The following is a 12,008-nucleotide window of genomic DNA, read 5'->3' on the forward strand; positions in this document are numbered from 1 at the left end:
ATGTTCTTCCTCACTCTAATTTTTGTCCAGGACATTCCCCTCCTTTTTAAGCGTTTTATCAGTTTCAGCACCTCCATATAACCCGTCCCCTCTCCATTTTGATATTAAACTTTTTCAAAAAGTGTACGTTTCGGACACTTTTTATTCGAACTGTTTTATTCAGCTCAAAATGGAGCGCTGCCCGGGGTGCCATTCTACAGCATGCGTTGGCTATTCCGGTGGAGATTGTTTTTACTTCAAGTTGTGCCAGGATTCGTTTCCTCGTCATGCACCGCGTCGTAGATCATCATCATCATCATCTTCTTCTTCTTCTTCTACTTCTTCTTCTTCGTCTTCCAACTCTTCAGAATCAGATGGTGGGTTTTGAACTCTGAGTTGAATTTCAGAGGAGTACCGTGTGTCCTCCAATTGTCCTTTCACGCCTCACTCAGCTGGGAGCCCTAGCGAAAATACGGTATCTGCGTGACAGAATGAATCGTTATTAATAAATTTTGCGACTACGGCACACGATGCCAGGCTGTCATATCACGGCTTGATCTACGAAAAATGCGGGAATTTTTCGCCCAAAAAAAAATGTACACGTTCTTAACCATGCAAAATCAGTTGAAAAGTCTGCGTCTATTCTTCCGCATTTTTCGGAGATCAAACCGAAAAGAACCATTCGTACCTAAAAAATCCAGGCCTGGATCTTTAGGAAGTCATCACAATTGTAATGTTTCCAGACCAAGTCGGCCAGCTGAGCACCCGGTACCAGAACCAGAACCTTAGTGAGTCATCTTCAGAAAGTTCGGTTAGCTCATCGGATGACTCATCTGATGACTCCTCAGATGACTCATGTTCAAATGACTCTTCAATGACTCTTTAGACGATTCAGACGATCAGGAAAACGATTATGAACAAGATGATTATTAACTTAAATTTCGATATTTTGCCATCAATCAAAAAATATACAAGATCATAGTTCAAAAATTTTTATTCATAAAGTTCCTATAACTTTGCCAAATGATTCTCCGACTGTGTGAACCTCTGCAATCGATTCTTGATTTGGTGGAGCTTCCCAAAGTTTGGCCGCATTCCGGTGTTCTGAATTTCAAAATTCTCGTACTTCCAATTAGTAGAACATTTTCAAACAACTCACCGAGTTCTCAAATACTCCAAAATCCGTCAGTGCGGCGAATGCATTTTTGATAGGCTCAGTTGATAGGAATGATAGTCGGATGTTGGGTAAGCGATCTTGATATGCTTCACTAATATTCTGCAATTCAAACGTGGAGTCAGAGTGTCTTATTGCGGTTTGATCTACAAAATACGCGGGAATTTTTCCCCCAGAAAAATGTGACGTCAGCACACTCTTAACCATGCGAAATCAGTTGAAGTCTGCGTGAAGTCTTCTCCCGCCTTTTTCCGAAGATCAAACCAAAATGGGACACTTTAACACCACGCGAATTCAGGAAAATTTAGTTATAACGGAGTCTCGTTCGGCTAGTAACCTCACCTTCTGCACAGTTCCCACCATCTCTGATAAACTGGAAACCATTGGCTTCTTCTCGGAAAACACGTTAAACGCTATCTCAAAATTATAAAAATATGGGAGCACAAGCTTGCTCAACACTTCTGCATTTTTCTCGTCTAGGATTTCGATTTTATTATCATCGGTGAATTGCAAGATTTCAGAAGCTCTCAGAATATCGAGAGTTGCGTCAAATAGTTGGGGAAGCTCTCCGGGAACCGTCACAAACTCTCGTTTCATTAGGAAATGGAGCCAGCTGAAAGTTGGTAACTATTATTAGTAACACGTGGTGCCAGGTTGTCCCATAACAGTTTGATCTACAAAAAATGCGGGAATTTTTTCCCCGAAAAATGTGACGTCAGCGCATTCCTAACCATGCGAAATCAGTTGAGAACTCTGCGTCTAAAATCCCGCATTTTTGGTAGATCACAACGAAATGGGACATTCTGACACCACGTGTAGTAGGGTATGTCCTATAATTGCTCACCAAAACTCTTCCTTCACCTTCGCCACGTCCGTTATTCCAGAATTTCTCAAGATTGTGCAAATGATGCCCTCACTGTCCACAGCATGTACCATCTGGAAATTGGAAATTAACAAATTTCAGAGAGCTCTAGCTCACCCCATTCGAATAGGTTGTCAAAATGAGCCGGCTCACTGCTCTCTCCATAATTTTGATAGGAACATCCTGCTTCTGATGAGCCACCGGAAAAGCGATAAATTTCAGCTGAAAATCGGGAGCGGAGCCTTCAAATGGCTCGAATAAATCTGCGTGCATTGTTAGGTAGTAGCTGAAACATTTAATTTTCAAAAGAGTCTTCAAATTTACTTGGCGAAAATTGCTGAATAAAATTTCCTGCATTTTCACGTGTTGTCAGGCTGTCCCACTGTTTGATCTACAAAAAATGCGGGTTTTTTTCCGCCCAAAAAATGTGACGTCAGCACGTTCTTAACCATTCAGAATCAGTTGAGAACGCTGCGTCTCAACTCCCGCATTTTTTGTAGATCTACGTAGATCAAACCGAAATGGGACACTCTGACACCACGTGCATTTTTCAAACTCCATCTTGAAGTTCACGAGAAAAAGGAAACTGATACCGTAAATTTTTGTCCAAATTTCCCTGAATGTTAACAACTGTGCCAAGATGATTTTGCAAAATGATAAGATTATTAACATCCGTATACAATCCGCAGTATGTGATAATCGCCTGATCATCCCTATCAAAAGTCTGCAAGAATGCCCTTACGAATGTCGAGAAATCTCGGCTCACCTGTAAAATAGCCATACACGCCACACTCCAGACCGTAATCACCGCATTCTGATTGTGAATTCCCACGACTCGATGCGCGAACCTTTTGATCTCCAGCTTCGCCTGCGCGTCGAGCACAAATTGTGAGTCTGGCTGACAGACAAACGTATTCCGGTGAAGGCTGACACCGAAATGGTCTCGGACGGAAATTGGCTCTCCGAATGTTAAGAAGCAACTTCCATGTGTGATCTTCAACATTTCCCGGGCTTTCAGTAGAGCTCCAGTTGACTCTTTTGGTTTCGGAAAGCCCAGAAGCTCATAAGCATAGAGCTTTTCCTCGAGGATTTTGTCATAGTTCATCGAAACCGGCACAATGACAATATCGTAGACGGAGCCACGTAGATATGGCTCCAGCACCATTTGGAGCATTCCATATTTGGGATGAAGAGATTTTCCAACACGGGAACGGGTGGCTTCCACGAAAAATTCGACGGTTCTGTCGTTATTGACAACGTGGGTTTGCACATACTCGGAGAAGACAGCCCAGTAGAGTTGGTCCTGGAAAATTGAAAAAAAAGCGTCCTGTCTAGATCGTACCCTTGATTTTTTTCTGCCAACTTTTCAGCTGAGTCAGCGCGGTCTACATATTTTTCGCGTGGTGATCTACGAGAATTGCGGGAATTTTGACGCGTCTAGACGCAGGTTTCTTAAGTGATCTTGCGTGGTCACATGTTTCTGGACGACAAAAAATTCCCGTATTTTTTGTAGATCAAACCGTAATTGGACAGCATAACATCACGTAGTACGGTTGTTCCTACAGTAGATTTTGTTCCGATTATACGACATTTAAAGGAGGACGCATTCATACAAAATGGTCCCGCCACGCGCCTCCTATTGATTTTTGGGGCGCGTGGCGGGACCATTTCGTATAAACGTGCCCTCCCACGTGGTGTCAGAGTGCTTCATTTCGGCTTGATCTACGTAGATCTGCGAAAAGCGCGGGAGAAGAGACGCTGAGTTCCCAACTGATTTCGTATGATTAAGAACGTGCTGACGTCACATATTTTTGGAGCAAAAAATTCCCGCATTTTTTTTAGATCAAACCGTGATGGGACAGTTGAGCAGCATGCGTCCTCCTTTGAAGTCGGAGAAATGGGAAAAATGCACTGTAGGAACGGCTGTATCATGTGGTGTGAAGCTGTCCAATTACGGTTTGATCTACAAAAAATGCGGGAATTTTTCGCGCAGAAAAATGAGACGTCAGCGCGCTATGTAAATTTGAAATCAGTTGAGAAGTCTGCGTCTAAAATCCTGCGATATTCGTAGATCAAACCAAAATGGGACACTGTGATGTCAGGTGTTATTTTGGTATTAAACTAGAAAATGGGTCAAAAAGTCACAGGTTTTTTTTTCCTTTTTTTCCGACCTTCACAATTTCAAAATTTATACATCTCACCGTCCCAAACGATCGTCTCATAAAAAATGCGCCAGACCGTCGCAACACGCCAGCCATAAACTTCATGCTCATAAAGTCCTGTCCCGCGGCAATCGCCGGCAATTGAATGTCCTGAAAACCGTCAAACCACAATATTTGCAGCCCAAAAGCGTGACCTTACATATTGAAAGCAGATGAGTGACAGGAGCAGGAAATCAAAGTACGTCTTGTGTGATGGCATAAAAATCACACAGTCCTTCTTACTGCGTTCTCGGATCTCCAGAAGCTTCTTCTCGTTTACATAAATCCCATCGTAAAGCTTCTCCATAGCCTTGCAAACTGCGTAGCCAAATGATCGGACATTATATAAATTAAAGGTATGGGACATCTCATCCAGGATCTCCTCTGCCTCCTTTCGAACTAGATCCGGACTGCATTTTCGACGAAGGGTCTCCTCGCTGATGACGCTCTGAAAGTTAAAACCTTTTACCTTTTTTGTGCAAAAAAAAAAGGATTCCGTCCGGTTGTAGTCTTGGAATTAACTCAAGTTTACTCTAGAACAACCGTAAACTAAAGTTCGAGAAATTGATAAAAAGTAGAGATTGATAAGAAACATCGTGGTTTCCGCATTTCAGAAGAAACTGTGTAGTTTTAGAAAAGGATTGGGCACGCGGTCAGGTATACCTAGCATGCCTAGCACCTGAAAAATGTTCAGGAGTAGGCAAAAAGTAGGTCGAGTAGGCAGAAAGTAGGTCTTGTAAACCTTATTAATGTTTTTTTCAGATTTTGGAAACATTTATGAATTTATATTCTTTGTCTATTCTTACTGCCCACAATCTTTATAAATCCGCTAGGCACGGGGTCCTGGCCTTCCTCATTGAATTTTTCGCGCTCCATTGACAATCGCCCGTCGGACAACACGTAGCAAAGTCGTGTACTCCACACGGACAAATACATTCAGTTTTACAACTAACTTCGAGCCGCGACGCGACGCGCAACGCGCCGTAAATCTACGCCAGATATGGCCGAGCCAAAATGGCCTAGTTCGGCCTAAACTCTTCCATTTCAATTTATGAGGAAAGCCAGAAGTCCGTGGCTAGGAAGCCAAGAAATAGGCGTGCACTCACCTTAACCCTCGGAGATTCCAACACGGATTTTCGAATTTCCGCTAGACTTCTCGTTTTTGGCGCGGTACCAACTTTCGAGCCAACCGGAAAATTTTTTGTGGCAGTCACGAATTTGAATGGGCCGCCCTTGTTTTTCAGGTGCTCCAGAAAGTTCTCGTATTCTGGATAGTTGATTTGACGACCCGTTTGGGAAGCAGAAGTCATGTCTTCTGGAAATTGGAACAAAATTTGAAATTTTCATGAAAACAACAGTTAAGTTTACATCATAAAAATTAATAAAAAAGCTGAAAATGTAGTTAAAAAAGTTTTTTTTTTGACACAAGTGTGTTAAAAAATTTAAATGTCCAAACTTTGGCTCAGATTAAAAAATAGTCAGTTTAAAAATTATGACTTCCTGACTGAAAATAACTGAAATAGTTCGTTCAAAAGTTCAAAGAATAGCCACATCACACCATTCCAAGAAACTTTCCAAGCATGTTACATTTAAAAAAAAACGAGAACAAGTGAAAAAAGTTGGGTCAGCAGCAGAAGACACATAGACTGATAAGAAAATGATACGCAGAGAGACAGTGAGAGTACGTGAGCACATCGCCAAACTATTTTATTATCACCCACTAAATGAGGAAGAGAGAAAAAGAGAAAAAAGTCCAGAATTCGAGAAGTTGAGAGAAAAATCGAAGCCCATCTAGTTTTGTGGAATCGGTGTCAAATTGGGGCGAGCTTGTGAGAGCACGTGGTCCACGAACGAGCAGGTGACGTCACACATTAGACGGCGCGAACGGCAGTATCTGGCAGCAAACTCACAGTAGGAGGCCTGGAAGTAAACTAATAAAATATTTTCTTTTAGACTGTTAAGCTCAAAAAATCACTGACAAAAATGATCGCATCCATTCTAGTGAACATATTGGCAATTGACATAAAGAATTGCTCAACAACGACGGCCCAGTAGCGAGCCCACGGATAGCTGAGCCTAACGACGAGAGCAATGACACGTGGAATCAGAATTTCCAAGTTGCAAACCACCAAGTAGCACAGAATGATGCCGAACACGAGCTTGGTGAATCTCTGCAAAAATTGGAATTTTTCGGAAGCCTAACAAAGCCCAACTCACCGGATTGTTGCGGAAAAAGTTGCCAATCGACGTGGCACAGTTGCCGAGAGTTTGAAGACGATTCTGCGAGTTTTCAGTCCGATATGTGGCATCTGTGGCGTCAGAATAGCTGTTCGAACGAGAAGTACGGCCGGCCTGAGAGCAACGTTCCGGATGGGTAGAGTAGGTGTACGTAGAGTGCTCGGATATGGTGCTGAAAGATCGAGGGTTACAGTAACCCTACAGTATTCCTGTAGCAATTTTACAGCAACCCTACGGTAACCCTACGGCTGCTCTACAGGAATTCTAAAGTAATCCTAAAAAAACTCTATAGTAACCCTACAGTAACTCTAAAGTAACCCTACAGTAAATCTACAGTAACCCTTCAGTAACATTACTGTATCCCTCCAGTAACCCTAGAGTTACTTTACCACAACCCTACAGTAACCATATTCTATCTCAACCCTACACTAACACTACAGTAACCCTACAGTAACCCTACATTAACCGGACAGTAAATTTTCAGTAACCTTACAGTAACCCTACAGTAGCCCTATAGTGAGAATACAGTAACCATACAGTAAGTCTACAATAACCTTGCATGCAACTTCACGTGCTCCGTTTGACTTGATACCTTACGGTAACTATACAGTAATCCTACAGTAACCCTCTCCATGGTTTCTCACTAACTTCTTATTATCGGGCTCTCCGTAGACTTGTCTTCTATCAACACATTTCGTGATTGTCACATGCTCTCCCTGTGCCTGATCCTGTCTCTTCGATCGCCTGCGGCAATGCTTTCTCTGACGTGGCAATTTCAGCTCAACCGTCGGGAATGTCACTTGATATCTGAATATTTGAATTGAAATACGAACAAATAGTCTGTAAACTGTGAACTGCTCACTCTTCAGTCGAATCATAAATATCGTCAATGTAGTAGCTGTTGTTCGGCTTCTCCTCATCCGTAGTAGCAGTCGTCGTAGTCCTTTTGGAGCATTTTCGAGTCGAGTAAATCGACTCTGAATCTTCAGATGGATAGAATCTGGTTGGCGGTGATGACATGGAACCTCTGGAAACAGAAACATCATTGGCAAACTCGCCTGTAGGCGCCTACGCCTGCCTATCCATCGGAAAATCTGATAGTTTCCCCTTACCTCGATGAACTTTTCTCACTGTGACTGCGTCTCGTTGTCGATTTTCGCATTTTGTGGACCGTGTTTTTCGAAAACGAAAATATCAAAAAATGAATTTTTCTTATCGATTATTTATTTTTATTTATTTTAAATTAAAATATTTTTTTATAACCTCTCCCCCCCCCCCCCCCTCCCTCACAAAATTCTCCGAAGCTTCACGTTCTGAATAAAATTTTATTTTTTGGTGTTCAGCGCGGATTTGACCGGTCAGATTCCTGCGTGCTTTTCCTTATTGCTTCCTGTCGCGGAGAATAGACCAGCAAAAGCCGAAGCAGCAGCAGCAGGTTCTTCGAGTGTTAAACAACTTTGTGTGGCGGGGGGTACACCAGCTGATGATATGGCGGTAGTACTTGATGATAGAGATCACAAGATGAACGGATATATTTGTACTTGAGAATAATATAAGAACCACTTACTGTTAGGTGAGTAGGTGCCTACCTGCCTAGGCGCCTAGTTGTCCAGGTGTCAAAATTGTCGTGCCTACACACACATTATATTGATTGTAGGCAGTGTAGGCACCTACCAGGAATCATCCAGGCAGTAGCGTGCCTTCTTGAATGTTGAAAAAATTACGACAAAAACCATAAAATATGTAGCAAAACCTACTGAGCATTTTAGGCTAGAAAAATGTTCTTTTCTAAGCGATTGAGAAAAAGTAGTGTAATTGATTAGGCTGCTACAACATTCATAGTTCATCTATCACTACAGCACCATTTGTTATAGCTATATTATAAAAACATAGCTACAACTTTTGAAAGGTTATATCTCGTTTCATTTTGAAGATATCAATAAATTTCTAGCTACAAAACTATAGAAAAAGAGCTAACAAATATTTTGTCAGTAGACAATTTTTGACTCAAAAAATCGACAACTGAGATATAAGCTGCCAAAGTTGAACGATACAGGAAATACGGCATGTTATTGAAATTTGTGTTTTCTTTATAAGATGTTTAATTAAAATTTCTTTAAAGCCCCCTATTAAGAACGGATCAAGCTGAAGCTTCACACTTCATTATTGAGCTGCTGTTTGATATCTATCTGACCGGTCAAATACGGCTACAACGCTCTAAGAGAAGATGAAGCTTCTCCCTCCTCGCGCCTACCGTAATCCACTTTGGTCTTCGAACTTATGCGTCGACGATCTGGGAGGTGGTGACTAGCGGATATTTTGGGGAGATGTAAAGGGATATCTCAAGCTTCTTTTGCCGCCAAGGAGAATCGCGGGAAATGGCAGAATTTCGGTGCAAAACGCGATGAAAGATTGAAAATCAACAGCGAAGACGCATCTATATATATATAAGGATTTGATGTGAATTCTGCCAAAGTAGATTTTAAATCTTTGCTTCATTGATTTGATAATAGACTAAAATGTATCTTTTCAGCAATTTTTCCCATATCTTACTTCTCATCTATTCTTATACCTACCTATTGCTTCGTGGCATTTTTTTTTAAAGATTACTATGTTAATTCAACAACTTGTGGTTCATATAAGTCCTCCATCATCATACCAAAACACACAGTTACTCCCCGAATGTTATGCCGTTCTTATCTTTGGGGGATAAAAATGATGAACAAGATTAGTGTGAGATATGTGTGCTGAATGTTCTTTGGCAGGCAGGAACCTATAAAATGGAAAGTTTCAACTTTCACTGTTAAACCTTTAAACCTCGTGCAAGAGTGAAAGGACGAAAGGGAAGGACTCTGAGATTCTAGAAAGAAATTGAAGTAAGAAACAGGCTAGAATGAAAGTATTTTGTGGGAAAAATAATAGAAGACTTGAATTTAAATGTGCACCCGACATGAATCTACCAGAGGCAAGCGGCAAACGATTTTTTTCGGCAAATCGGCAATTTGGCAAATTGCCGAAATTGAAAGTTTCCGGCGAATCGGCAAACCGGCAACTTGTCGATTTGCCGAATTTGCCGAAAATTTTTGCCGTATTGAGGTTTTGCACATTTTTTAAATTTCAGAATTTAAATATCAATCGACAAAATTGTACACATCCTATGAATATTCCTACATCTATTTCGAAAAGTGAGCAAATTCTATGAAAACATCTAAAGAAAACTGGAAAAAATTTCAAATAGACACAGTTTTAAGTGTTTCCGTCTTATAAAAAAATCCCTCTGAACATTTCCGGCAAATCTGATATCTGGCAAACGGTAAATCGGCAAACCGGCAATTTGCCGGAATTGAAAATTTTCAGCAAACCGGCAAACCGGCATTTGCCGAATTTATCGACAAAAGAAATTTGTCGAAGTTCAGTTGCCGCCCATCCCTGGTTCTCAGTTATGACTAATTAATAATACTAACTCATAATCAGTTCATTACTCTATAAGTTTGTAGTATAAGCCTCGTATCAGGTGCCTTCTGTTTGACAGTAGAACACACTTTCAGATAAATATTTATCTACATTATAGTTTTCAGCACCCAAAAGTGCCTTGCATAACTCAATTTATTTCCATCCTCCACTCAATTCCCTTCGAAAATTCGAAACATTTTGTGATATCCAAAACATTATCTGTTCAATTAGATCAGATAAGTTACAAATTAGTACCAACCTATTGAACCTTACATTAATTCAATTAGGTTTTACCAAATCGGCCACGTTTTTTTAAAACTGAAATTTGATGTTTGGTGTGTCTTACCAGTGTTTTTGAGTTGTAGAAGCATTCAAAATCAAGGTAATTAAATTGGCCAAGGTAGCTAATTTGACCCGACATGAACCATTTTGATCTTCTAGATACCAGCAACATTTTGTTCTTCTTAATTTCAATCAAACCTCCGTCCAAAAAAAGATTCGTTTCATTTAGTTGTATCAATGATGTTTACAAGTGATCAATGATAATTAATTAGCCATGTGCCTAATTTTCATAGATGGGCTGTCAGAAGGAATTAGTCGACTTTTCGAGAAGAATCTGTGATCTTTGTCTGATGCTGATTCATTTTGCTAAGGATCCAAGCGACTTTTTAAAACAAAACACTGATCTTTCAAAAAAAAAAAACATTTTGAACCTAGAAAAGTATTAACCAATGTCGTTTTCGTCTCGCGGTCCTTCTTGAAAAGTTGAAAAGTTGTTTGCTTGTTTCAGTGATCTGATTGTTGACCAAAATGTTGCAGATCTACTAAAAATTCGCTATGTGAACTTGTATCAACAATTGGCAAGCAGGAGTTTAAAAATTTGGACGCTATTCAAAAATCAAACTTGTGCTAAGAATTCATTAACTTTGGTGCTCGTCGAAATATCAAAAATTTCCAAATTTTTCGGAGTTTGCTCAGCACGGCAAATTTGCCGGATTTGCCGAATTTGTCAGGTTCGGTAAATTTTGAGATTTGTCACACATCCCTCGGAAAAAGTTAGGCAAGACTTTGGCAAAATTTGATCAAGTCACGCTCAATTTTTGTGTAGTTTAGTCTATGCTTCAGCATAAGAAAAGTTTTGCGCGAACTCTGACAAGGTTCAAACTTGAGTCAAACTTGGGCAAAGTCTTGCAAATATTTTGCCACTTTTTTCTATTCCACAGGGCTTTTTGGTCACCAACATTTAAACCAGGGATGGGCGGCAATTGCCGTTCGGCAAACTGATTTGTCGACAAATTTAATTTTGCCATTTGAAATTGAAATTCTGAAATTTCCAAAAAAAAAGTGCGAAACCACAATTTGCCGATTTGCCGGAAATTTTCAATTCTGGTAATTTGCCGATTTGCCGATTTGCCGGTTTGCCGGAAATTTTCAATTCCGGCAATTTGCCGATTATCCGATTTGCCGGAAATTTTCAATTCTGGAAATTTACCGATTTGCCGATTTGCCGGAAATTTTCAATTCCTGCAATTTGCCGATTTGCCAGTTTGCCGGAAATTTTCAATTCCGGCAATTTGCCGATTATCCGATTTGCCGGAAATTTTCAATTCTGGAAATTTACCGATTTGCCGATTTGCCGGAAATTTTCAATTCCTGCAATTTGCCGATTTGCCAGTTTGCCGGAAATTTTTAATTCTGGAAATTTACCGATTTGCCGATTTGCCGGAAATTTTCAATTCCTGCAATATGCCGATTTGCCGGTTTGCCGGAAATTTTCAATTCCGGCAATTTGCCGATTATCCGATTTGCCGGAAATTTTCAATTCTGGAAATTTGCCGACTTGCCGGTTTGCCGGAAATTTTCAACTCAGGCAATTTGCTGATTTGCCGATTTGTCCGAAATTTTCAATTCCGGCAATTTGCCGATTATCCGATTTGCCGGAAATGTTCAATTCCTGCAATATGCCGATTTGCCGATTTGCCGGAAATTCTCAATTCTGGAAATTTGCCGACTTGCCGGTTTGCCGGAAATTTTCAATTCAGGCAATTTGCTGATTTGCCGGTTTGCCGGAAATTTTCAATTCCGGCAATTTGCCGATTAT

General features: G+C 40.6%; 3 protein-coding genes across 4 annotated transcripts; 1 reads left to right on the forward strand and 2 right to left on the reverse strand.

The window, feature by feature from the left end:
- Positions 1-77: 77 nt before the first annotated feature.
- On the forward strand, positions 78-1,003 carry Y46G5A.20 (Nuclear receptor domain-containing protein). The gene is made up of 2 exons (NM_064323.8): positions 78-356; positions 723-1,003. Exons 1-2 carry the CDS (start codon positions 170-172, stop codon positions 863-865), a joined length of 330 nt encoding a protein of 109 aa, NP_496724.1. The 5' UTR covers positions 78-169; the 3' UTR covers positions 866-1,003.
- Positions 957-5,531, reverse strand: acl-7 (Phospholipid/glycerol acyltransferase domain-containing protein). The gene is made up of 10 exons (NM_064324.9): positions 5,323-5,531; positions 4,377-4,664; positions 4,217-4,327; positions 2,782-3,318; positions 2,609-2,739; positions 2,133-2,301; positions 1,998-2,089; positions 1,496-1,766; positions 1,139-1,255; positions 957-1,083 (listed from the first exon to the last, which is right to left on the reverse strand). The coding sequence occupies exons 1-10, from the start codon at positions 5,524-5,526 to the stop codon at positions 988-990; spliced, it is 2,016 nt and encodes a 671-aa protein (NP_496725.2). The 5' UTR covers positions 5,527-5,531; the 3' UTR covers positions 957-987.
- A 357-nt stretch (positions 5,532-5,888) lies between these two features.
- Positions 5,889-7,657, reverse strand: Y46G5A.22 (G_PROTEIN_RECEP_F1_2 domain-containing protein; the record flags this gene model as incomplete). Of its 2 annotated transcripts, none has more annotated exons than NM_064325.7 (6): positions 5,889-6,136; positions 6,196-6,387; positions 6,434-6,626; positions 7,103-7,261; positions 7,317-7,481; positions 7,567-7,657. In NM_064325.7, the coding sequence occupies 6 exons, from the start codon at positions 7,614-7,616 to the stop codon at positions 6,008-6,010; spliced, it is 888 nt and encodes a 295-aa protein (NP_496726.1). In that variant the 3' UTR covers positions 5,889-6,007. The 2 variants fall into 2 exon arrangements, with proteins under 2 accessions (NP_496726.1, NP_496727.1); NM_064326.5 differs by having other exon boundaries at positions 5,908-6,147; positions 7,567-7,616.
- Between the last annotated feature and the right edge of the window lie 4,351 nt (positions 7,658-12,008).

Source organism: Caenorhabditis elegans, chromosome II, assembly GCF_000002985.6.
Source record: "Caenorhabditis elegans chromosome II".
NCBI classification, from domain to species: Eukaryota; Metazoa; Nematoda; class Chromadorea; order Rhabditida; family Rhabditidae; genus Caenorhabditis; species Caenorhabditis elegans.

Excerpts from the sequence above, each read along its gene's own strand:
- Y46G5A.20 (NM_064323.8), top strand. The coding sequence starts at position 170 with ATGGAGCGCTGCCCGGGGTGCCATTCTACAGCATGCGTTGGCTATTCC. Across the intron at positions 357-722 it reads CAACTCTTCAGAATCAGATG|ACCAAGTCGGCCAGCTGAGC; the intron begins GTGGGTTTTGAA and ends TAATGTTTCCAG.
- acl-7 (NM_064324.9), bottom strand. The coding sequence starts at position 5,526 with ATGACTTCTGCTTCCCAAACGGGTCGTCAAATCAACTATCCAGAATAC. Across the intron at positions 4,328-4,376 it reads CACTCATCTGCTTTCAATAT|GACATTCAATTGCCGGCGAT; the intron begins GTAAGGTCACGC and ends GACGGTTTTCAG. Across the intron at positions 1,256-1,495 it reads TGGTGGGAACTGTGCAGAAG|AATATTAGTGAAGCATATCA; the intron begins GTGAGGTTACTA and ends TTTGAATTGCAG.